Source organism: Ranitomeya variabilis, chromosome 4 (genome assembly GCF_051348905.1).
Source record: "Ranitomeya variabilis isolate aRanVar5 chromosome 4, aRanVar5.hap1, whole genome shotgun sequence".
In the NCBI taxonomy this organism is placed as follows: domain Eukaryota; kingdom Metazoa; phylum Chordata; class Amphibia; order Anura; family Dendrobatidae; genus Ranitomeya; species Ranitomeya variabilis.
In genome coordinates this window covers 560,871,398-560,898,027 of record NC_135235.1, presented here as the reverse complement: position 1 = coordinate 560,898,027, position 26,630 = coordinate 560,871,398, and the positions used below count along the sequence as shown (strand labels likewise).

Below are 26,630 nucleotides of genomic sequence, written 5' to 3'. Positions count from 1 at the left end.
TTTTTTATCTAAGTGGTGAGGGGTGAGGGGTGAGGGGCTGTAGCAGCGGGACAATTGAGTAGCGACCTGAGTATTATTTTTTTACACCCTATTCAACCTATAGGAATACAGAAAATTGTCAGCCAGAGGACTGGAAATACAATTTTTTTTATATAAAATTAAAGTGGAATTTGATTAATCTCAAATTGTTTTGCTCCTGGATAGAATGCTTTTGTAAAAGTCTTCACATTCTTGAGGAAGGTTATACACTTAAAAATATTTCTAAATAAATCGAATAATTTGGTTAATTTGATATTTTTGGTCATTTTTTCTTTATTTATAATCAGCAATCTATAACCACAGTATAGCTATAGGGTCCAAACAAGCTGGAGGTCTCTTCCTCCCGTTTACCCAGTGACTGCTGATTTGGCATTTTGTGTCCTGTTTACCATTTGGCAGTGTATGGCAATGTTATTTGGGCACTTGCTGCTTCTGATCACTGTGTTATCATTTTTTACTATTTGGTCAAATAAGAATGAAATTCTTTCTTCTTCTCTTGATCGATAGAACATGGCGGAGATCTTGCGGCACAGACGTTGAGCATACGTCTCCAAACATACGACAACAAGCAACATGCCATAGATGAACACAATGGATGCAGTGACGGAGGGATCTGGAGGACTCGCAGGCAGCTTGCAATGTTCGGGCAAGAAAGTAAAGTTCAGCTGGTGTTTTATATCAAGTAAGGCACCATTTCTAAACTGTATTAATGGCCTTAGAGAAACCTGAATAAACAAAATAGAGGATCATATTAGATCGATCATTTTGACGTTTAAGGGAATATCACTGGATAACTAAGCAACTATACAATAATAGGTGAACAATTATATTAAAGGGATCCGAAATTAATAGAGATGTGATCTGTTCAAGTGTAAAAACAGTGCCACTCTTGTCCATTGGCTGAGGTTGGTATTGCAATTAATTGTCAAGTAGGAATTAAAAGGAACCTATTAGCAAACACATTCTGCCTGAACCATAGGTAGCATGTATCAGGCACTGGCTGTATGATCCCAGACATGTTTGATAATAATAATAAGAGCTTTAAAGTATTACACAACTGTAATAGTCTTTATTACCTTAAAGGGAACCTGACAACTGTTATATGCTGCCCGATCCATGAGCTGCATTCATCAGGCACTGGCTGGAGGATTTCAGCCAGATATGTTTGACATACTTTAAAAGCCATCTCGGACCAACATGACTAGTCAAAAAAGCTGGACTCCAGTGGCTTGTCTTTTCCCACTGCCAATTACTTACAGTTATTTCCCTATACACTCAGGCAGGGAAAGAGCTAGTCTTCCATGTGGCTTAGGCTGCCTCGCATCGTGTTCTCATACACTTTATGCAGTTAATAGCCCTCTGTGTCTGTACTGCTACATACTTAGGCAGTTAACTGGTTCATGCAGCTTTACATGAACACCCGAGCCTTACACTATGGCTGGTCCACATAACTAAAGCAATTGTTACCATCCACCTCTCGTGTCTCCCCTTCCTCATAGTTTGTAAGCTTGCGAGCAGGGCCCTCATTCCTCCTGGTATCTGTTTTGAACTGTGATTTCTGTTATGCTGTAATGTCTATTGTCTGTACAAGTCCCCTCTATAAGTTGTAAAGCGCTGCGGAATATGTTGGCGCTATATAAATAAAATTATTATTTATTATTATTAGTATTTGTAAGCCAAAACCAGGAGTGGGTGATAAATGCAGAAGTGGTGCATATGTTTCTATTATACTTTTCCTCTATTTGTTCCACTCCTGGTTTTTGCTTACAGATACTGATGTAAAATACTGACTAAATACTGCTAGTGTGACGGCAGCCTAAAGGTACCTTCACACGAAACGACATCGCTAGCGATCCGTGACGTTGCAGCGTCCTGGCTAGCGATATCGTTTCGTTTGACACGCAGCAGCGATCAGGATCCTGCTGTGAAGTAAGGCCGTACTGGGCCGCAGGCCTTCAAAGGGAGGACGCCATGACAGGGTTAAGTGATAATACATGAGAAAGCATTGGGTTGAGGGAATTTTGGGTGGGGAAGGGTTAATAAATTTGAATCAGGGGAATGATGTATGGCTAGGGGGAGGGGGAATGGGGAGAAGAGGCGGAGTAAGGGCGGGCAGTATAAGGGGCAACGGCCATCTCAGTGGGGCAACCATTTTAGGTCCCCCACCGTACTAGAAACAAGCTCAGAGCTGATTTTAGTTATGGAGATTGAGGCGATTTTGCAGCAATTGAGAGCGGCTGCGGGAACCAGAGGTGCGGGATGGCTGCAGGCATCCATTCAGGGCCTGCTGCCTGATGAGGGAGCCGACCAACCCCAAGGTTTAAGTGCAGGGCGTCGGACTCGGAGGTCTAGGCCTCCGGAGCGCCTCAGCCCTGAGGCTACCCCCAGGGCCCGGCACCGTATAAGGAGCCCCTCTAGGGACCCTCCGGCCGCGGTCACGAAGCGTCGGCAGCCGGCGCGTAAACCTGCGGCTGGGAGGAATCCGCAACACCGGCGGGGCCTGCAACAGGGGGAGGTGTCGGCCTCCCCTGCAGCGATGGCGTCTGGAGGAAGCGTGGATCCAGGAGCAGGAGCGGCCGCTGCCCAACCAGGAACGGGCTCGGCTCGGCGGGGCAGAGAGGTACTGAAGAGCACACGAGGGCCTGCTAGTCAGGTGCCTTCAGCGCAGGGGGGAAGCCGGCAACGCGAGCACTCACCATCAGCAGGAGCCAGGGATCCGGGGTCAGGAACGGCTGGGGCCCCTTCGGTTCGGCCCCAGGCTCGGCATTCATCCAGCAGCAGTGAGGAGTCGGCGGGGCGAGCATCAGCACGCAGGGCGGCTGGTGAGTGGCAGTGGGGAGTCTCCTCCTGCTCATCGGCTGCTGCTGCTGCTACAGAGAACAGAGCTGGACGTCCCTGTGCTGCAGCTGAGAGGGGGAGGGGGAGGGGGGGCGAAGCTGACCGCAGGCATGGAGGAGATCGCTGTGTAGTAGGAGGGAGGGAATCTCTGGCCACTGGGGAGGGGGAGAGGAGGGGGGAGCATGGATTAGGCCATTCATTTAGAAGAAGAGGATCATCAGATGGATTTGAACCAGGACATGTGGGACGTATGGACACTGGGGACGCAGCGGTCGAGTCAGGCTGGCTGCACACTGCATCAACTTCCATGGGACAGCACGAGGATGGAGGAAGCACGCGCCCAGAGAGATCGCGTCAGGATGCCGGATTGGCGGCTGCTGGGAACACAGCACCCAGGCAGCCAGGTGAGCGAGACTGCACTTCTTTTTACTTACCTGCACTAGCCTCAAATGTGAATGCAAGGGGGGAGGAATTATCTGTTGGGGGGGCTAGTGGCGGCTCTGGTGTTTTATTACAAAGTCTTAAAGATTTAGTGCGGTTATGGGAGGCGGGGAGTGCACAGGGTACGTTATCTCCCTCGGCGGCTTGGTTAGGTAATAGAAGGGGTATAGGGGATGGAGAAAGAAGTCTGGAGTCACGTCCTGTGGTACAGAGCGAGGTAACGGGGGTTACTGCGGCGGCTGGGGACGAGGCGGCTTCGGGCAACGCAATAACGGGTCAGGTATCCACGGCGGTTGATAACGGGGGCAAAGATAAAGATGAAGCAGTGCGTTTAGGGGATGCTGCAAAATGTGAAGTGTATGTCTGTTTTGAGGGGCCTCTGGGAACACATTTAAAGCAGGAAGTAAGGGATAGGATTTGGAAGGGGGAATACGTGGAGATATTCTCACTTCTCCCACTCGAACGTTTTAATTTAGACAGGGTCAGACGGGATGAGTATAAAAAGGAAGACGAGGAGAGGAGACGTTTTCGTTTGATACCCCGCACATTCAATAATTGGTTACAGGCTTTCGCTATATTGGCTAGTGTGATTGGGGAAAAAGCGCCAGAAAATTGTTCGCCCCTATTCTGCTATATGGATACCATAGGGGACGCATATAGAGTATACGGGGGACAAGGATGGTTGAGATATGATGAACAATTCCGCCAGAGGAAAGCAGTTCGTCCAAACATTAGATGGGAACATAAAGACATAGCTCTATGGATGAGAGTGACGGCCCCTGGAAAAGGGGGTTCGGGTTCACAATCGTTTCTTGGGGGCACCGGGGGTTCAGGGCAGTCAGGGCACTCGGTGGCAGTACAGAAAGGACTGTGCTTCTCATACAATGACGGCGCATGCAGGTTCGGCGCCAAGTGCAAATTCAAACACGAGTGTTCCGCCTGCGGAGGTAATCATGGGGTGTCGAAGTGCTTCAAGGGAGGAAAACAGAAGGGATCTGAGGGTTTTGAAAAAAGGGGTGACACCGGTTCGGCTGGAAGAGATGGAGCACTTCCTAAATAAATACCCTGACAAAGAGGCTGCAAAATTGTTGCGTGATGGTTTTCGGGAGGGATTCAAGATCCCTTTTGTTGACATGGAGGTGAGGTTATCAACCAGGAATTTGAAATCAGCCAGGGAATTCCCAGAAGTGGTCACTGAAAAATTGCAAAAAGAAGTGGCTTTAGGTAGAATGGCTGGGCCGTTTGACACAGCCCCCATGGTTAACCTGAGAGTGTCGCCATTGGGGGTTGTACCAAAAAAGGAGCCTAACAAGTTCAGGTTGATTCATCACCTCTCATTTCCGAAGGGCTCTTCGGTAAACGATGGAATTGACCCCCAATTGTGTTCTGTGTTATATACTTCTTTTGATTCGGCAATGTCATGGGTTAGAAAATGTGGACAAGGGGCCATGTTGGCAAAGACGGACATTGAGGCAGCGTTTAGACTGCTACCAGTTCATCCGGACAGTATGCATTTGCTTGGTTGTTTTTGGGACGGGGGATTTTTTGTGGATCGTTGTTTACCGATGGGGTGTTCATTGTCATGCGCCTATTTCGAAGCATTTAGTACGTTTTTAGAATGGGTAGTTAGGGACGTGACAGGACTCGGTTCTTGTGTTCATTATCTGGATGATTTCTTGTTTGTTGGGTCGGCCTTTTCTTCGGATTGTTCGGTTTTACTTCACTCGATGGAAGGGGTGGCTAAAAAATTTGGCGTTCCGTTGGCAGCGGAAAAAACGGTTGGGCCTGTTACATCTTTGAGTTTTCTGGGTATTGAAATCGACACGGTGGCAATGGAGTGTAGATTGCCTGAGGACAAACTGGTGAACATGAGATTGGAGGTGAAGCGTGTGGGTAGCTTGAAGAAGGTAACACTTCGTGAGGTCCAGTCGTTGCTTGGTAAACTGAACTTCGCATGTCGGATCATGCCAATGGGAAGAGCCTTTTGTCGTAGACTTTCATTGGCCACGGTTGGGATTAGGGCGCCAAATCATTTCATACGGCTTAGAAGGGATCTGAAGGATGATTTGAAAGTTTGGGAATTTTTTCTGGATTCATACAATGGAAAGTCACTCTGGATTGCGCCGGTGGAGTTTCTCGGCATTTTGGTCGGTTCAGCGGACGAATCGGGTTTTTCTTTGTTTTTTCGGAACGAATGGTTAGTGGCCGAGTGGCCAAAAACGTGGAAAGAGAACGGTTTAGTGGCTGATATTACACTACGCGAAGTTTTTCCTATCGTGGTAGCTTTGACACTATGGGGAGGCAATGTTCGAGACAAGAAAATATGTTTTTGTTGCGGCTCAGTTGGGGCCATGGAGGCTATTAATTCGTTGTCATCATCAAAACACTCTCTTCTGCGAGTTTTACAACAATTGGTTTGGGCTGGTTTGAATTTTAATTTGTGGGTCACGGCGGAGCTTGGGGTTTTGAAATATAACAAAATTCTTGAAGCTCTTTCTTCTTCGCAGTGGGATCGTGTTCGGGAGTTGGCACCTCAAGTGGAACCCACGGGGAAGGTTTGTTCAGAGGAGCTTTGGAATCTTCCGCTGGGGCAGTGAGAGACTTGTTGGCCAGATCGCTGTCGGCTGGAACTTGGTCGCACTATACGAGGGCCTGGGATTCTTGGGTCCGGTGGAAAAATCAGATGGGTGCGGATTTAGAGGACGAAAGCAAATTGATTTTATTTATCGGTCATATCTGGGAGTCAGGTTGGTCAGTGTCAAAAATCAATAATTCGTTATCAGGCTTGGCTTTTGGCTTTAAACTTAGAGGGTTGCAGGATTTGACAAAATCGTTTCTGGTCCGGCAGGTGGTAAAAGGCTGTCGTAAAGGCTGGAAGGTGTCAGACGGTAGGCGGCCGGTGTCATATGAAGTTTTATTAAATCTGGAAAATCAGTTAGAGGCTGTGTGTTCGGATATGGGGGAAGTAATTTTGTTTAGATTAGCATTTTCTCTAGCATTTTTTGGTGCGTTTCGGTTAGGTGAATTGGTTAGTCCTTCCAAGTGTAAGAAAGGTGGTATACTGAGGCAGGATGTGGACATGTTTGGGGACAGGCTAGTGATAATTTTGCGTTCTTCCAAAACGGATACTGCAGGTAAAGGTTGTCGAGTGGTTCTTTTTGAGGTAAACGGCTCTCCAGTTTGCCCGGTAAAATGTTTGAGGGAGTTCCTGTCTGGTCCAGGTTCGGGGGATTGCCCATTGTTAGTGCATAAGGATGGGTCATTTCTTTCCCGTTTTCAATTTTTGACTGTATTTAGACGTTGTTTGGAAAAAGGGGGCATTTCAGCGAAGAATTTTAGTGGGCATTCATTCCGGATTGGGGCAGCAACGGAGGCTGCCAGGAGGGGTCTAGGAGATGAAATGGTTCAGAGGATCGGTCGGTGGGAATCAGTAAGATTTCGTTCTTACATTCGCCCGTCTTTGTTGTAACGGATTGATCTAATTGACCGCAGTTTTCCTTTTTAGTTATACGGTGTTGATGTTTCCTTTTCTATTTTCAGAGCCGAGGCAATTGCTTATTTGGATCATGGGTCATTCATTTGTATTCTGGGCGGCATTGAGGGCCGACGTTCGGCCGGACGGGAGACAACTGGGAGTGCCCCGATCGCGTGGAACCCTGAGGTGGATCGGAAAAAGGGGTATGATGTGGAAGCAATTGCTGTCGGAATTCCACAGATTTGTTCGATTGGATCGGGTGCCAGACTTGTTGGTGGTTCATTTGGGGGGCAATGACTTGGGCAAACGTCCCTGTAGGGAACTAATTAAGGATATCAAGTTTGACATGTTACGGCTTTGGTCTATGTTTCCACGTTTGTTGGTTGTTTGGTCGGACATTGTGCCCAGGAAGGTTTGGCGCGAGGCAAGATCTGTTCATGGTGTGAACAAGGCGAGGATTAAGTTAAACAGAGCGATTTTACGTTTTATGGTGAGAAATGGGGCACTTGTGGTTCGGCATAAGGATCTGGAGTCTGGGCAAGGGGAATACTGGAGGAAAGATGGGGTCCATTTAAATGCGATAGGTCTAGATTTGTGGTGTCTGGCGATTCAAGAGGGCATTGAGAAAGGTATTTTGGTATGGCGTGACATAAATGTTTGAGGGGTCAGAACATTTATGCTGGTGGCGTGGGGGGGAGGTCCTCGAGGTTGGTGGTGATGGAAATGGTGGATCGGAGGGGGGGGGGGATCTCTAAGGTCCTGGACTCCCCCGTGGGTGAACAAATTTGGAATGGAACAAAAAGATCACATGGAGGTGATAATTAGGATATATGGGTAATTTTGGAGGAAATTGGCCGGGTGAGTCTATGGGCGTCTCTGAGCTGGAGCGTAGCGGCTAGAGGCAAGACGTGACCTGGAGGCCAAGTTTTACGGTTATGGAAGACAAGTTTTTATGGTCTGGAGGCCAAGTTTATTACATTTTGGGGCTTCGAGGACCACCCTCCCCGTGGTTAATGTTTAATAAATAAACTGTTTGTTATTATGTGTTAATAAACGGCTGCTGTGGCCAACTTATCCAAATACCATTGTGGTCAGTTTTTTATTTCAGATAAAGCGGTCGGGCCGTTTGGTTGAAGGGTAAAAATGAGGAGTAAAAAAGGTGGGTAGAGAAACTCATGGGGATTCACGTATACCAACTGTCAAGTAAGGCCGTACTGGGCCGCAGGCCTTCAAAGGGAGGACGCCATGACAGGGTTAAGTGATAATACATGAGAAAGCATTGGGTTGAGGGAATTTTGGGTGGGGAAGGGTTAATAAATTTGAATCAGGGGAATGATGTATGGCTAGGGGGAGGGGGAATGGGGAGAAGAGGCGGAGTAAGGGCGGGCAGTATAAGGGGCAACGGCCATCTCAGTGAGGCAACCATTTTAGGTCCCCCACCGTACTAGAAACAAGCTCCCACCCACCCTCCCTTTTTTGTTGGTTGCTTTGGAAACGTTCATAGGTGATGTCAAGGTCGTTAAGAAAAAGGGGTTATTATCGTTGTATTGCTCGAATTATTGCGTTATGTTTTCTGTTGTTTTGTCGCGGCAGCAAGGCGTGGGGGGGGAGGTCCTCGAGGTTGGTGGTGATGGAAATGGTGGATCGGAGGGGGGGGGGATCTCTAAGGTCTTGGACTCCCCCGTGGGTGAACAAATTTGGAATGGAACAAAAAGATCACATGGAGGTGATAATTAGGATATATGGGTAATTTTGGAGGAAATTGGCCGGGTGAGTCTATGGGCGTCTCTGAGCTGGAGCGTAGCGGCTAGAGGCAAGACGTGACCTGGAGGCCAAGTTTTACGGTTATGGAAGACAAGTTTTTATGGTCTGGAGGCCAAGTTTATTACATTTTGGGGCTTCGAGGACCACCCTCCCCGTGGTTAATGTTTAATAAATAAACTGTTTGTTATTATGTGTTAATAAACGGCTGCTGTGGCCAACTTATCCAAATACCGTTGTGGTCAGTTTTTTATTTCAGATAAAGCGGTCGGGCCGTTTGGTTGAAGGGTAAAAATGAGGAGTAAAAAAGGTGGGTAGAGAAACTCATGGGGATTCACGTATACCAACTGTCATGTCGCTGGTCGCTGAATAAAGTCCAGAACTTTATTTGGTCGTCCGATCGCTGTGTATCGTTGTGTTTGAAAGCAAAAGCAACGATACCAGCGATGTTTTACACTGGTAACCAGGGTAAACATCGGGTTACCAAGCGCAGGGCCGCGCTTAGCAACCCGATGTTTACCCTGGTTACCCGGAGACCTCGGCATAGTTGGTCGCTGGAGAGCGGTCTGTGTGACAGCTCTCCAGCGATCAAACAGCGACGCTGCAGCGATCGGCATCGTTGTCGCTATCGCTGCAGCGTCGCTTCGTGTGAAGGTACCTTAAGCCACATGGAAGACTAGCTCTTTCCCTACGTGAGTGTATAGGGAAATAACTGTAAGTAATTGGCAGTGGGAAAAGACAAGCCACTGGAGTCCAGCTTTTTTGACTAGTCATGTTGGTCCGAGATGGCTTTTAAAGTATGTCAAACATATCTGGCTGAAATCCTCCAGCCAGTGCCTGATGAATGCAGCTCATGGATCGGGCAGCATATAACAGTTGTCAGGTTCCCTTTAAGGTAATGAAGACTATACAGTTGTGTAATACTTTAAAGCTCTTATTATTATTATTATTATTATTTATATAACACCATTGATTCCATGGTGCTGTACATGAGAAAGGGTTACATACAAATTACAGATATCACTTACAGTAAGCAAACTAACAATTACAGACTGATACAGAGGGGCGAGGACCCTGCCCTTGTGGGCTTACATTCTACAGGATGGTGGGGAAGGAGACAAGAGGTTGAGGGTTGCAGGAGCTCCGATGTTGGTGAGGCGGTAGCTTCAGTAGTGGTGAGGAGGCAGCGGGATCAGGGCAGGCTGTAGGCTTTCCTGAAGAGGTGGGTTTTCAGGTTCCACCTGAAGGATCCGAATGTGGTTGATAGTTGGACATGTTGGGGCAAAGAATTCCATAGTATGGGGGATATTCGGGATAAGTCTTGGAGACGGTTGGGTGAGGAGCGAATAAGTGTAGAAAAGAGAAGGAGGTCTTGAGAGGACAGGAGATTACATGAGGGAAGATATCGGGAGATTAGTTCAGAGATATATGGAGGAGACAGGTTATGGATGTCTTTGTAGGTTAGTATTAGTAATTTGAACTGGATACGCTGATGGAATGGGAGCCAGTGAAGAGATTTGCAGAGGGAGGAAGCGGAGGAGTAGCGAGGAGAGAGATGAATTAGTCGGGCAGCAGAGTTAAGGATGGACTGGAGAGGTGCAAGGGTGTTGGTAGGGAGGTGAGTCACAGAAAAGGATGTTGCGGGAGATGATGAGGGCATGCACAAGCATTTTAGTAGATTGACGGTTGAGGAAAGGATGGATTCTGGAGATATTTTTTAGCTGGAGGCAACAGGAGGAGGAAAGAGCTTGGATGTGTGGTTTGAAGGACAGGGCAGAGTCAAGGGTTACTCCGAGGCAGCGGACTTCCGGTACGGGGGAAAGTGTGATATCGTTAATTGTGATAGATAGGTCAGGTAAGGAAGATCTTTGAGATGGAGGAAAGTGAGTTCAGATTTGTCCACATTGAGTTTGAGGAAGCGAGAGAAGAAGGAGCGTATGGCTGATAGACACTCTGGGATTCTGGACAGCAGAGAGGTGATGTCTGGGCCAGAAAGGTAGATCTGAGTGTCATCAGCATAAAGGTTGTACTGGAATCCATGGGACTTTATGAGTTGTCCCAGGCCAAGCGTATAGATTGAGAAGAGTAGGGGTCCTAGAACAGAGCCTTGGGGAACTCCAACAGAGAGATGATGGGATGAGGAGGTAGTGTGGGAGTGGGAAACACTGAATGTGGGGTTGGAAAGGTATGAGGAGATCCAGGATAGGGCGAGGTCTTTGATACCAAAGGAGGAGAGGATCTGTAGTAGGAGGCAGTGGTCAACTGTGTTGAAAGCAGGGGACAGGTCTAGAAGGAGGAGTACAGAGTATTGTCCATTAGCTTTGGCTGTAAGTAGGTCATTAGTAATTTTGGTCAGGGCTGTTTCAGTTGAGTGATGGGGGCGGAAACCAGATTGTAGATTGTCAAAGAGCAAGTTAGATGAGAGGTGGGAGGAAAGTTCAGGGTGGACGTGCTGCTTCAGGAGTTTGGAAGCGAATGGGAACAGCGATATTGGGTGATAGCTGGACATAGCACTTGGATCGAGGGTTGGCTTCTTAAGGATAGGCGTTATTGTGGCATGTTTGAAAGCAGAAGGGAAGGTGCCAGAAGTTACTGAAAGGTTGAAGAGGTGGGTCAGAGATGGGATAAGAGTGGTGGTGAGGTTGCTGAGGAGGTGGGATGGGATGGGGTCGAGCACATAGATGGTGAGATGTGATTTGGAGAGGAGACAGTTAAGCCACCCTTCAGTGATGTTGGATATAGAGGTTATGGGGTTTGGGCATTGGTCTGGTGTACAAAGGGGTTGTGGTGGTTGAACAATGAAGACTTGCCTTGTTTGGTCTATCTTATTTTTAAAGTGTGTGGCAAAGTCCTCAGCAGAGATGAGGGAGGTTGGAGGGGGCAGTGGGGGGCGAAAGAGGGAGTTAAAGGTTTTGAATAACTGTTTGGGGTTGTAGGATAGGGAAGAGGTGAGAGCAGATCTAAAAGCGAGTGTTGCCTGTTTGAATGCAGTGAACTCGTCTTGCGAATGTGTTTTCCTCCAATGCCGCTATGCAACCCTGAACAATTGCCGGAGCTTTTTAGTGTTGTTATTGTGCCAGGGTTGTCTATTGATACGTCACACTCTGCCATGAATGAGAGGGGTAACCACGATGCAAGAGTGGCATTGTGGAAAGAAGTGGCACTGTCTGTGTCGTGGAGTGAGGATATGGATGCCAGTGGTAGGATAGAGTCAGAGAGTGTGTGGCATCTAGGTGTGCAAGGTTTCTGTGGGGGTGCGCATGTTGCTGGACATGGGTGACCGGTGAGGAGGATAGGGATGAGAAAGTGAGCAGATGGTGGTCGGATAGAGGGAGAGGGGAGGTGGTGAAGTTAGATAGAGAGTAGAGACGGGTGAATGCCAGGTCTAGTGTATGTCCATCTGTGCGGGTGGCTGCAGAGGTCCACTGAGTAAGTCCAAAAGATGAATTAAGGGACAGAAGTTTGGAGGCTGTTGACAGAAGGGTATCAGTGGGGATGTTGAAGTCACCCATGATGATGGTGGGAATGTCAGCAGAGAGAAAGTAAAGAAGCCAGGTGGAGAATTGGTCAATAAAGGCAGTAGCCGGGCCCGGAGGTCAGTATATGATGCCCACTTGGAGGTTGGAAGGAGAGTAGATGCGGACAGAGTGGACTTCAAAAGAGGGTAGGATAAGGGAGGGTAGAGGTGGGATTGGGTTAAAGGTGCAGTTTGAAGAAAGGAGAAGACCCACTCCTCCACCATGTGTGTTGCTGGGCAAGGGGTGTGGGTGAAGTGGAGGCCGCCGTAACACAGCGCAGCAGGGGAGGCAGTGTCAGAGGGTGTTAGCCATTTTTCTGTGAGGCCGAGGAAGGCAAGCTTGCGAGAGAGAAAAAGGTCATGAATCACATGAAGCTTATTGCAGATTGAGCAGGCATTCCAGAGTGCTCCAGAGAGAGGGAGCAAGGGGGTGGGCATCAGGGGCACGGGTTTTATGTTGGAAAGATTGCGGTAGTTCATATTAGATAGGGAGCAGTAGGAGGGGGTAGTAATGGGAGGTATGAGCTGTGGGGGCCCAGGGTTGGGAGATATGTCACCAACAGTGAGGAGAAGCAGAGAGAGGGAGAACAGGTGGGAGAAGGAGATTGGCCGGCTTGTTTTATGTTTTATTAGGACAGATTTGAGGTTGAGGAGCAAGTCAGCAAAGGAGGACAGGTGGGTAGGTAAGAAGGAAGGGGAGATGATTATTTGGTTAGAGGGTGCTGGGCTTTGTGGATAGCGAAGGAGAGAGAGGATTAGTGGAGCAAACACTGTAAGGGCATTTGTAAACATGGTGAAGGTTTAAGATGGGTTAATTCAAAAGCTAGATCCAAGTAATAAGTGCTTATTCAGCAGACATACCCAAAAGAGACAGATACATAGAGTGGGGTCCTGACTCCTGCCATGACTAACTGCCGTTGAAATAACTGCACTTCACGATACTTTAGCTGCCATGATACTTTGCTGCCGTGAGACACGTGCCTGACCCACACTCGTGCCCCCCTAGAATGCTACTAAATTTATAGGACTAAGTAGAGGATCAGGTGAGAGGGATTGTGTGACCTTATTTGGGATAAATTAGCAATTGGCCAACACACCAGGGGAGGTTACATGTTCAAAGGCATGGGACTGGCTACAACCATATGCTCTGTGACTTGGTTAGTGTGACTGTGTGACTTGGTTAGTTTATCTAAGTGGCAATGTGTACGATTAACGACTAGGGCTCATTTTCCAGATGCAAATGTTTCTAATAGTATGAACCCTCATGAATTTGTTTGCTAGGACTTTAAGGACTTTAGCTGAGGTCTTGGAGTCCATGGTTGTAAACATAGCTGGATTTGCTTACACGTCAACGACAGCATCCACAGTTTCTCTTTTGATTAGCCAGCCTGGCGTGACATCACTTGTAAATCACGCTGCAACAATGACAACACACCTTGACGGCTAGTCAAAAGATCTGCTCAAAGGTCATAGATCAAATCTGGTTCAAAGGTCATAGAAAGTATAAGAAATGGAATACGAACATCAGGCTCGTCTGTCTTTGGTGGCAAAACATAAACATAAAGCTATTATAAGGAGGGAGGAGGTCATAGCATTTTGATCTTTTCAATGTACATCACAGTTGCACAACCTTTTGATGTGTGGGCAATGAAGTCTGGTCTTGGGGACTGCCATCAAAGAAATCTTATAGGCTTAGTATAATGGTGGCATTAAGGTGGCTAAAAATGGCAACCAGGACTTAGTAGTCAATGAGATATAAGTTCACCCGCATAACTGTTCAAAAGATCCTCCAGGTAATTTCCCACAAAAGGTTCAACCCTTGCCTCCCCTTGACCATGACTAATACTTACTTGGGAGTTATAATTCATATAAAAAGTCACTTGCATAGTAGGCAGTTTTTCCACCCAGTTGCCAACCTCCACAGCAAGATGAAAGACAATATGGTCCATGGCTAAGATGAGCACAGAAAGCAGAGCAAAGACCAAAATGCTCAGAAGACGAAACAAGATAGAGCCAAGCTCCTTTCTTGACATCTTAAATCCAGTTGACTTTATTAACCTTAGTGAAGAGCAATTGTTTAAATCTGTAATGTTATTTTTCTGGGCCATTTCCACTAGTTGCCTTGTAATATATTTGTTGTCAAACTTGATGTTAGTTAGATAGTTTCTTAAGTACCAGGTAGAATTATAAAGAACATAGAAGATGAAACATCCAGCAATCACCCTATTTGCCACTAGGTGTAGATCCTTAAAAGCCAATTCCATAGTTTCAAAATCCTTCTTCATGTTATTGGCCACTGCAGATATTTGATTAGATACCAATGAAGTATTAATATTTGCTAAAAGGTTCACCTCTGGACTAAACTTCAGCTGAAGTCCTGCCATCACATCTGCAGTCATTTTAATTATGTTCCTCAATTCAATGGTCAAATCTCGGAAAGTGCTGGTGGAGTTAAGGACCTCTTCTGAAGAATGTTGGGAAATACATCTAATGATATTGAAAATATATTTGAGGTTTCTGAAGATATTTGGTAAGATGTTAAGAGCCATGAACATAAAGCAGGTGGACAACAGTAGCCGGCGACCTTGCTTGGTTCCTAGGGTTGGGATGATGATGGTCAAGATGCAACGGATTGGGTGGATGAGAACAAGGATAATGCACAAAAGAAAGGCTGTGGATATGGTCAGGACACAGGCGAGTAATGAGTTATACTCCAAGGAATAAGATAACCATATAAAAAGAAAAGTTCCAGCCAAACATGTAAAGACAAAGCATAAAATAAAAAGTTTTAGGGTTTGCTTCCAGTCTTTAGGAACAGGATCAGAATATGCAGCTGAGAGTTCCCATAGCCAGCCAGGAACTTTTAAGTAAATCTTCTTAAAGTCCTGCCAACATGATGATCTGGAAAGAAGGAGGAATATTAATTGTAATATGAAACATGTAAAGGAAAATTTATAGAAACAATAAAACACATGTTTTAGCTTGAGAAGTCCATTTTTGTTGTCTTTAACGGGTCACAATGGAATTGAAAACTCAGTTAATTACTGGTTGAGATACATCACCGCTGAACACAGTGATTGACTGACCAGTTTTTTCCTGTGTCTCAAGAAGATCCAGGAAGTAAAAATTGACAGCTCTGCGAATGTCTTAAAAGAGGAATAGTGAACAATCAGAAAGGTGAACAATTCTTCTGTTGTTTTTTTGCCATTTAGACCTTTTTAAAAAAATAAATAAATGAATATTGTCTATCCTATCCTTCTTAGCCTTCTTAGTTGGAGTAATTCTGGTCCATTGGGATTGCAATTTGGATAAGTTTGTACCAATCGTGAGATCATTGTTTTTAGTAGTGAGTTGGTTTCCCTTTTTGTACAGGGAGAGCTGCCATAAAGTTTAATGTCCAGGGCACCCTAAACTCTGCTCAACATTGCCCATATTAAGTCTCGTACTCAATAGTATACATTCAATGGATGCTCTGTGTGTGTCATAGCATGATCAGAATAAAGTATATAGATCATGTTACAGCCACTGTGGTAGAGAAGAATTAGGAAATAATATGTGTTTTATGAAACCATTGAGGACAACAACATATGTTAATTGGGTCTCTGGTGAGTGGGACGGAAGATTTATCAATGCTCATAAGAATCAGGGCACCAAGCAGCATACAGCCTTGGCCACTGTCTTGGACATTGGTCCCTTCAAAAAGGCCCAACTTTGTCATATGAGACTAAATTTGCATGTGAGATGTGTGCTCTTTACAGATTTTGTATTGGGACCCAGGCGCACAAGCTATGCCCCACAACCTCAAATGTAGTACTTTTTGATTAATGGCCAGTGGTAGCTGAAAAAGTAAAAAAGTACCAAGAAAGAGAAAGCTTTGTCTTAACCAGCAGACATATAAATTTCTCCTCCAGTTCACAGCTGTGATCCGGAAATATCTCTCCATCTTTATCTGGCACAGTGGAGGGGACTTCCTGTGAAATGTACCTTATAAATCACTCTCAATTCTGCTTTTCCCACCAACTTATACTAACATGATAAGATTATTAAAGAGGTATAACTATCTTTGATACTATTAGTATATCCATAGTATATGTTATAAACCTATCTGCCAAATATCCCAGAATGTACTAAAGGCTCTCGAAAAAGAGAAGAGCTCCCAGACTTCCGGAAGACTTGACAGACTTTCCACATCTCATAATAACCTTCCAAAAATTGGTATTTCAGGATGTCTTCTGCTGTCTGGGTCTGATTTCTGGTTTCGAGAGGAGGGACTATAGGTATTGAAGGGTGGAGATTGGTCAATTAGTAACCAGGTGTGTGGGTTGTGGCCTGTAAAAGGTGGATGTTCTCTCCTCCTTTCACATATATTACCTTCAGAAATTTTGCCAATATTGTCATAAATGTATGACTGATATCTACTACTCTCTCCATTAACTGATGGGAATTTCAAAAACCACTAAGAAAGAGGGTGCAGTACATCACGGGGAGCACAATGTCTCAATGGTTGGTACTGTATCCTTGCAGCACTGGAGTCCTGGATTCTTTGGATTGGATTGCCACCAAGGACAACATCTGCAAGAAGATAGTGTGTTCTCCCCATGTTTGCGTGGGTTCCTTAGGCTTCTCCAGTTTCCCTCCACACTCCAAAGACTTACTGATAGGGAATTTAGATTGTGAGCTCCAATAGAGACAGTGATGACAATATCTCTAATTATTATGTAAATGATTTAACCCCCTCATCACCTATGACATATAGGTATGTAATAGGTTGCCTCCCTCCCTGTGATGTGGACTCCAGAGATGAACCCGCATGTTATCCCTAAAAGCCATGGGTGGAATTGCGATCCACCTGCAGCTATAAACATGTTAAATGCAGCTGTTTATCTCTGACAGCGGTATTTACCGGAAGCACATCACATAATTTGCAGAAGACCCGTACCTGTTATTGTGGCCAGCATTCAGAGGAGATGATCATTTCTTAAGCCGTATTATGTGTAGCACAAGCGATCGGATGATTGCAATTTCAAGTCTCCTAAGGAGACTATTGAAGTCAGTGGAAAGTGTAAAAAAAGTTTAAACTTTTTTTAAAAAAATATAAAAAATATAAAAGTTCAAATCACATTGCTTTTGCCCCATTCAAAATAAAACAATAAAAAATACACATATTTGGTATAGCCATGTTCAAAAATGCCCAATCTATCAAAATATAAAAAAGAATTAATCCGATTGGTAAATGGAGTAACAAAAATAAAAACTCCAGAATTATTTTTTTTCTGGTCACCGCAATATTGCAATAAGGTGCAATAACAGGCAATCACAACATCATATCTACCCTAAAATAGTATCAATAAAAAAATCAGCCCCAGATCCCAAAAAATGTAGACGCTGCGGGTCTCCGAAAATGGCACCATTTTTCTTTTTAACAAAATTTAGAACTTTTTTACACCACTTAAATAAAAAATAACCTATACATGTTTGGTATCTATGAACTCGTAATAACCTGGAGAGTCTTAATGGCAAGTCAGTTGTAGCATTTATTGAACATGGTAAAAAAATTTAAAGAAAATTATGGAGCACCATTGTTTTTGCACTTGGATTTTTTTTCCAATTCTTCAGTACACTATATGGTAAAATCAATCATGTAATTCAAAAGTGCAAATCGTCCCACAAAAATCTAGCCCTCATACGGCCATATTGAATGAAAATAAAAAAGTTATGGGCTGGGAAGAAGGGAGCAAAGAACAAAATTAGAAAATCCCAAGGTTGTCAAGGGGTTAATAAGTGAGTAAAATAAATGCAAATAGAAGTAGCAGAGATTAATTTGTCCTTCATAACATTTTAAGTGCATCCAGATACCTGAGGATTTACAATGACATTCAAGGCATTCAGCCAAGTACTGTGCTACCTGTGACAGGTCAATCTCAGCATTGTTTATAATGGAAGCCATAATATTAGTGTGTACAGAGCCTAATACATTAGGTTACCTCCAGCCCTATGTAAAATAACAAATGGTTATTTTGCCAAACAATCTCGGCTCTGCATTACATCCAAGGAGCTCTTCTCCTTTTACTGTAAATAATGAAGACTCATGTTGTATTGTTGTTCTAAAAATATTAACCACATATTAGATTTTTCACTTCCGCTTCTGTGTTTTCTTGGACGTTGAGGGGATGTTTGTATTTTATATAATTGCGGAGGTTTTTCTTAGGCTGTGTGCACACGCTGCGGACTGGTGTGCGGATATTTCCGCACTGATTTTGATAAATCCGCAGGGCAAAAACACTGCGTTTTTCCTGCGGATTTATCGCGGATTTACTGCGGATTTTCCGCATTTTTTGTGCGGATTCTACTGCGGTTTTACACCTGCATTTTTTTAATATAGAGCAGGTGTTAAACCGCTGCGGTTTCCGCACAAAGAATTGACATGCTGCGGAAAATAAACAGCATTTCCGCACGTTTTTTTCCGCAGCATGTGCACAGCGGTTTTTATTTTCCATAGGTTAACATGGTACTGTACACCGCATGGAAAACTGCTGCGGATTCGCAGTAAAAACCGCAACGTGTGCACATACCCTTAATGTGCTTTAGAATCCTTCATTGTATCATAGAATAAAACCAACTTTAGACACAGCATCAAAAATAACAGATTTTTATAAGACTGAAAGATAGATAAATGTGAGATTAACTAGATGGTGGCCCGATTCTAACGCATCGGGTATTCTACAATATGTATGACAGAACTTGTTCAGTAAACGTAAACTTAGCATATAACAGCCCACGTAGCATATAGCACAGCCCATGTAGCATATAGCACAGCCACGTAGTATATAACACAGCCACATAGCATATAGCACAGCCACGTAGCATATAACAGCCCACGTAGTATATAGCACAGCCACATAGTATATAACACAGCCACGTAGTATATAGCACAGCCACGTAGTATATAACAGAGCCACGTAGTATATAGCACAGCCACGTAGTATATAACACAGCCCGTAGTATATAGAACAGCCACGTAGCATATAACAAAACCACATAGCATATAGCACAGCCACATAGCATATAACAGCCCACATAGTATATAGCACAGCCACGTAGTATATAACACAGCCACACAGTATATAGCACAGCTACATAGCATATAGCACAGCCATGTAGTATATAACACAGCCCATGTAGCATATAACAGCCCATGCAGTATATAGCACAGCCACGTAGCATATAACACAGCCCATGTAGCATATAGCACAGCCACGTAGCATATAGCACAGCCATGTAGTGTAACACAGCCCACATAGCATATAGCACAGCCCACGTAGTATATAGTACAGTCCACATAGTATATAGCACAATCCACGCAGTATATAGTACAGTTAATGTAGTATATAACACAGCCACATAGTATATAGCACAGTCCATGTAGTATATAGCACAATCCACGTAGTATATAGTACAGTCCACGTAGTAAATAACACAGCCCACGTAGTATATAGTACAGTCCACATAGTATATAACACAGCCCATGTAGTATATAGCACAGTCCACGTAGTATATAGCACAATCCACGTAGTTTATAGTACAGTCCACATAGTATATAACACAGCCCACGTAGTATATAGCACAGTCCACGTAGTATATAGCACAATCCACATAGTATGTAGCACAGTGCACATAGCATATAGCACAGCCACGTAGTATAAAGCACAGCCACGTAGTATATAGCACAGGCACAGCCCACGTAGTGTATAGCACAATCCACATAGTATGTAGCACAGTCTACATAGTTTATAGCACAATCCACATAGTATATAGCAGTGTACATAGTATATAGCACAGCCACGTAGTATGTAGCACAGTCCATGTAGTATATAGCACAGTCCACGTAGTATATAGAGTATATAGCACAATCCATGTAGTATATAGGACAGTCCACGTAGTATATAGCACAATCCACATAGCATATAGCACAGCCACATAGTATATATCACAGCCATGTAGTATATAGCACAGCCCACATAGTATATAACACAACCATTTAGTACACTGTTTCTCAATTCCAGTCCTCAAGACCCCACAACAGGTCATGTTTTCAGGATTTCCTTAGTATTGCATAGGCGATGGAATTAATGCTTGAGCAGGGGATGAAATTATTACCTGTGCAATACTAAGGAAATCCTGAAAACATGACCTGTTGTGGGGTCTTGAGGACTGGAGTTGAGAAACACTTACTTAGTATATAACACAACCGCGTAGTATATAACACAGCCACATAGTATATAGCACAGCCACATAGTATATAGCACAGCCACATAGCATATAACACAACCACATAGCATATAGCACAGCCACGTATCACATAACAGCCCATGCAGTATATAGCACAGCCACGTAGTATATAACAAAGCGCACATAGCATGTAACAGCCCACGTAGTATATAGCACAGCCACATAGCATATAGCACAGCCACATAGCATATATATCACAGCCACATAGCATATAACAGCTCACATAGTATATAGCACAGCCACGTAGCAAATAGCACAGCCATGTAGAATCTAACACAGGCCACATAGCATATAACACAGCCCACGTAATATATAGCACAATCCACGTAGTATATAGTACAGTCGCCGTAGTATATAGTACAGTCCACATAGTATATAGCACAGCCATGTAGTATATAGCACAGTCCACGTAGTATATAGCACAATCCATGTAGTATATACTGTAGTACAGTCCACGTAGCATATAACACAGCCCATGTAGTATATAGTACAGTCCACATAGTATATAACACAGCCCACGTAGTATATAGCACAGCCACGTAATATATAGCACAGCCACGTAGTACATAGCACAGGCACAGCCCACATAGTGTATAGCACATCCACATAATATATAGCAACCACGTACTATATAACACAGCCCACGTAGTATATAGCACAGTCCATGTAGTATATAGCACAGTTCACGTAGTATATAGCACAATCCATGTAGTATATAGTACAGTCCATGTAGTATATAACACAGCCCACATAGTATATAGCACAGTCCACGTAGTATATAGCACAGTCACGTAGTATATAGCACATGCACTGCCCACATAGTATATAGCAGCCACGTAGTATATAGCACAGCCACAGAGTATATAATACAGCCCACGTAGTATATAGCACAGCTCATGCAGTATATAGCAGTGTGGGCACCATATCCCTGTTAAAAAAATAATTAAAATAAAAAATAATTATATACTCACCTTCCGGCGGCCCCCGGATCCAGCCCAGGAGTTAGCGATGCTCTCGCCAGGTATGTTCCCAGTGATGCTTTGCGGCAATAACCCATGATGATGTAGCAGTCTCGCGTGATCCTATGTCACATGGGGTCATTTTGCAAAGCATTACTGGGAACGGAGCTGCCGAGAGCATCGCGAGGATGGGGAAGGCTTTGGGGGCCGCCGGAAGGTGAGAATAGCATGATTTTTTATTTTTTCAATTATTTTTAACATTATATCTTTTTACTATTGATGCTGCATAGACACGGGCACGACCAATCAGCGACGTGGGATTTCCGTTACAGACAAACAGACGGAATTGGACCTTAGACAATTATATATATAGATAGATGATATTATTTCATTAATTCTTCATTTTTGTGCCATTTGTTCCTTTTTATTGTTTTTTCTAGTGTGCATTAAATTTAATTATTTGCACCTTTTTTTCATAACAGTTAAGCCTAAGCTGACAATTCAGAGTTTTGTCTATGAACATGTATGGAATTCTTTTTTCGGTGCTTTCTTGTGACTTCTTAAAATATTTTGTGCATTACTGTTCCACAGCATAGACTCCTAAATTAATGAAGACCTGTCAATAAAATGTATTTACATGCAGCCACAATGGCAATCTGTAGGTTGATACCATTTTAAACATGTGCAAGGGGCTAATTGAAAGTGCGACTGCAGGGAGAAAATATAGTTATATTGTCCCTGTACCCACTCAATTCCAGTCATTGGGGTCACACTGGTGAAGGTAAACTGTCATTGCTCATTATAAATTCAATGGGTAGAGGTAATTAGAGTGGGGAAAATAAGTATTTGATACACTGCCGATTTTGCAAATTTTCCCACCTATAAAGAGTGGTGAGGTCTGTAATTTTTAGCGTAGGTACAGTTCAACTGTAAGAGATAGAATCTAAAATTAAAAACCAGAAAATCAGACACCTGTCCACACACTCAATTAAGCACCCTCAGCCTCTCTACCATGGCAAAGACCAAACAGCTGTCTAAGTACACCAGGGACAAAATTGTAGACCTGCACAAAGCTGGGATGGTGTACAGGACAACAGACAAGCAGCTTGATGAGAAAATAATAACTGTTGGCACAATTATTAGAAAATGGGAGAAACACAAGATGGCTGTCAATCTTCCTCGGTCTGGGGCTCCATGCAAGGTCGTGCCTCGTAGAGTAAGGATGATTCTGAGAAAGGTCAGGAATCAGCCCAGAACTACACAGGAAGACCTGGTTAAGGACCTGAAGAGAGCTGGGAACACAGTCTCAAACATTACCGTTAGTAACGCACTACGACATCATGGATTAAAATTGTTCAGGACACACCAAGTCCTCCTGATCATGCTAGCACATGTTAAGGCCCATAGGAAGTTCGCCAGTAACCATCTGGATGATACAGAGGAGGCATGGGAGAAGGTCATGTGATCAGATGAGACATGTTTGGAGGAAGAAGAAGGAAGAGTACAACCCCAAGAACACCGTCCCAACCGTGAAGCATGGTGGGAGAAGACATCATACTTTGTGGGTGCTTTTCTGCAAAGGGGACAGAACAACTGCACAGTATTGAAGGGAGGATGGATTGGGTCATGTATCATAAGATTATGGTCAACAACCTCCTTCCCTCAGTAAGAGCATTGTAGATGGGTCATGGCTGGGTCTTTGAGCATGACAATGACCCAAAACACACAGCCAGGGCAACTAAGGAGTGGCTCCGTAAGAAGCATTTTAAGGAACTGGAGTGGCCTAGCCAGTCTCCAGACCAGAACACAATAGAAAATCTTTGAAACTCAATGTTGCCCAGTGACAGCCCCGAAATCTGAAAGATCTGGAGAAGATCTGTATAGAGGAGTGGGGACAAAATCCCTGCTGCAGTGTGTGCAAACTTGGTCAAGAACTACAGGAAATGTCTGACCTACATAATTGCTAACAAAGGTTTCTGTACAAATACTTATTTAATGCAATAAAATGCAAATTAATTGTGTAAAAATCATACAATGTGATTTTCTGTTTTTTTATTTTTAGATTCTGTCTCTCACAGTTGAAGTGTACCTATGATAAACAAAACAGACCTCTCCATTCTTTGTAAGTGAGAAAAGTTGTAAAATCACCAGTGTATCAAATACTTTTTTCCTCACTGTAGATACATAGATAGCCACATGTGCTAATAAAGTCCATACTTTTGCCTATTTATGGAGTGCTTCCTCTTCTTATCTTTACACAAGTATATCGAATAGATAGCTAGATAGAACATGGGTTTCAGATTGTCATAAATATTCTATAGTTATACCAGAACAGGAAGAATTTATCAATAAGTTATTATTTTACTATTCTCTTCAACAATTTCTTCTGAAGGAATAAAGGGGAACTGCAGAGTAAAGCATGTGTGCAGATAGAGTGGTCTGTGTTGAAACACACATCTTATCAATTATCAGCAGTAAAAAAAATTACAACAGGATTTCCTATGAAGTTAAATTTGTAACTATATTTTATCTGTGTGAACTAAATGTCAAAATAGTGAAATTATGTAACAAAGGATGTAGTAATGATACCGTACTAGTGGATATATAAGATTACCATAACAGAGCAGCTTTCTTCCAGACACAGCGCCACTATTGTCCATGGATGGTGTCTGCTATTACAGCTCCGCTCTATTTCAGTCTGGATGGGTTGTATTGTGGTTTGGTTACGTGTTTTTATCTGAATATTTGATAGTTGTCACTACCAATTTGGAGAGCCCCACTGATTCACTGCTATCATTAGAGGAACCATTGTGTCGTTTATCCTACAATGATACACAATTATGGGAAATCTAGCAAGAAGGGCAGATAGGAAGTGGTAGAGCTACTCTAAGAACTTATTAGAAAATATTGTTGTTAAAGTTTCACATATTTAGTAGATTGATATGAATTAAACATAGGTAGACAGATATTTATGTATACAGGCATGAAAGAAAAATGGAAAGATAGATAGATAGATAGATAGATAGATAGATATGAGACAGATAGATAGATAGATAGATAGATAGATAGATAGATAGATAGATAGATAGATAGATAGATAGATATGGGATGGATAGATAGATAGATAGATAGATAGATAGATAGATAGATAGATAGATATGAGACAGATAGATAGATAGATAGATAGATAGATAGATAGATAGATAGATATGGGATGGATAGATAGATAGATAGATAGATAGATAGATAGATAGATAGATAGATAGATAGATATTGGACTAACGATCACATATTCCGTTCGATATATAAGTCCGGGGAGACACATGCGAGTTCAATGCGAGAAACTCGCATGTGTCTCTCGAATTAAGTCCCGGCACTGCCGCAGGTACTCGGGACCGTTTTATTACAGCATGTGCAGGTTAATTATGTTAATGCTCCTACATAGGCTGGTGAGTGTGTGTGTGTGTGTCTTTATTTAACTCTTTATGTACCGTTTAATAATGAGGGTATCTTGCTGACACCTGTTCATTACTAAACCTCGGGCTTTGTATTACATATATATATATATATATATATATATATATATATATATATATATATATATATTGGTTATCATCCAATAGAAAACACACAGTCCCAACGGCTGTGGTGTTCCTTCACATACCCACATACACACTAGTGACAATTCACCTATGAATCCACATATTACAGTAGGGGTTAAACTCCCTCCCTAACCATCCCTGTATAACATAATTCAGTTAAATAAATGCTTTAAAAAAGCATGTATATCCTCTGCTTTTCCTATGTTAATGAGGGCTTTGACTAGTTGATTGAGCTTTAGTTCCCCAGAGAAGTCAGCCCTCTTTCCATGTTATCATGCGCCCCGTGGGCGTGATAGCATAATTTGCAAGAGCCAGCCACATTGCCAGCACATGCAATTCTGTGCACATGCACTGCTCATTCTGGCAGGGTCACTGTGTCTCTGAAGCCAGATGTACTCTTCACTGCTTCAGTGGCGCCCATTGCGCATGACCGAAAGTCATCTTCTGTACTTTAGGACATGTGCAATGTACCCCTCTGAAGCTGGGAAGTGTACGCCTAGCTTCAGAGCAGAGGCCTGATGCATTTTGGAAACAAGTCCTGTGGACCGATGAGGATAAAATAGAACTCTTGGGCTACCATGATCAAAGGTATGTGAGAAATAAGGGCACAAAATTTCAGGAAAAGAACATCTCACCAATCATTAAACATGGGGTGGATCAGTCATGCTTTAGGGTTGTGTTGCAGCCAATGGCATGGGGAACAATTCACGGGTAGAGGGAAGAATGGATTCAATACAATTTCAACAAATTCTTGATGCAAACATAACACCATCTGTAAAAAAGCTGAAGTTGAAATGAGGAAGGCTTCTACAAATGGATAATTATCCTAAATGCACAACAAAATCCACAATAGACAACCTCAAAACGTGCAAGCTGAAGGTATTAAAATGGCCCTCACAGTCCCCTGATCTGAACATCATTGAAAATCTGTGGTTAGACCTCAAAATAGCAGTGCATGCAAGACGACCCAGAAATCTCAGAGAACTGGAAGAATTTTCCAAGGAAGAATGGATGAAAATTTCTCAAACAAGAATTGAAAGACTTTTGTCTGGATACAAAAACCATTTACAACCTGTGATACTTGCCTCTTGCAAAAGAGGGTGCTACTAGGCACTAACCATGTAGGGAGCCAAAACTTTTGCATCAGCCCATTTTCTTTTCTGTAATTTTTAAAATATAATAGATAAAAATATCTGTATGTTGTTTTTTTTTGCCTAAAATACAAAGGAAATGTATTATCTTTAACTTTAGACCTTTTAGAGATCATTTCATCTTGAACTTGCTTAACTGTTCACAATAACAGTAATTTTGACCAGGGGTGCCCACACTATTACATTCCACGGTAGAAAGATAGATAGATAAACAGATAGATAGATAGATAGATAGATAGATAGATAGATAGATAGATAGATAGATAGAGGATAGATAAGAAATAGAAAAATAGAGCAGCACATTCAGCATGGAAAGAACCTGGGTGCAAAATCGCTTCCACAGGCATATACAAAACCTGGCATGTAGGTTTCACTGTCTGTGAATAAGGAGCAGATAGATAGATGAGATAGACAGATATGAGATGGATAGATAGATAAATAGATAGTATTTCATGTAAAATTCTATCAATAATCCGTATAATTACCTCATATTAGAAGCTTTTTGGAGAGTCATTCTATAGGTTGCAAGGACTTGTCAGTGTCAGATGATATTGCACA

General features: G+C 43.3%; 1 protein-coding gene across 1 annotated transcript; it reads right to left on the bottom strand.

Annotated features, from left to right (window-relative positions):
- Nucleotides 1-332: 332 nt before the first annotated feature.
- OCSTAMP (osteoclast stimulatory transmembrane protein) lies at nt 333-26,630 on the bottom strand. Its single transcript, XM_077252775.1, has 3 exons — nt 26,558-26,630; nt 13,922-14,972; nt 333-764 (listed from the first exon to the last, which is right to left on the bottom strand). The coding sequence occupies exons 1-3, from the start codon at nt 26,584-26,586 to the stop codon at nt 387-389; spliced, it is 1,458 nt and encodes a 485-aa protein (XP_077108890.1). The 5' UTR covers nt 26,587-26,630; the 3' UTR covers nt 333-386.

Bases quoted from the DNA above. Each gene is read 5' to 3' on its own strand.
- OCSTAMP (XM_077252775.1), bottom strand. From the start codon at position 26,586: ATGACTCTCCAAAAAGCTTCTAATATGAG. The intron at 14,973-26,557 runs GTAATTATACGG...CCTTCTTTCCAG, and splicing joins CAAAAAGCTTCTAATATGAG to ATCATCATGTTGGCAGGACT. The intron at 765-13,921 runs GTAAGTATTAGT...TTGTTTATTCAG, and splicing joins ATATGAATTATAACTCCCAA to GTTTCTCTAAGGCCATTAAT.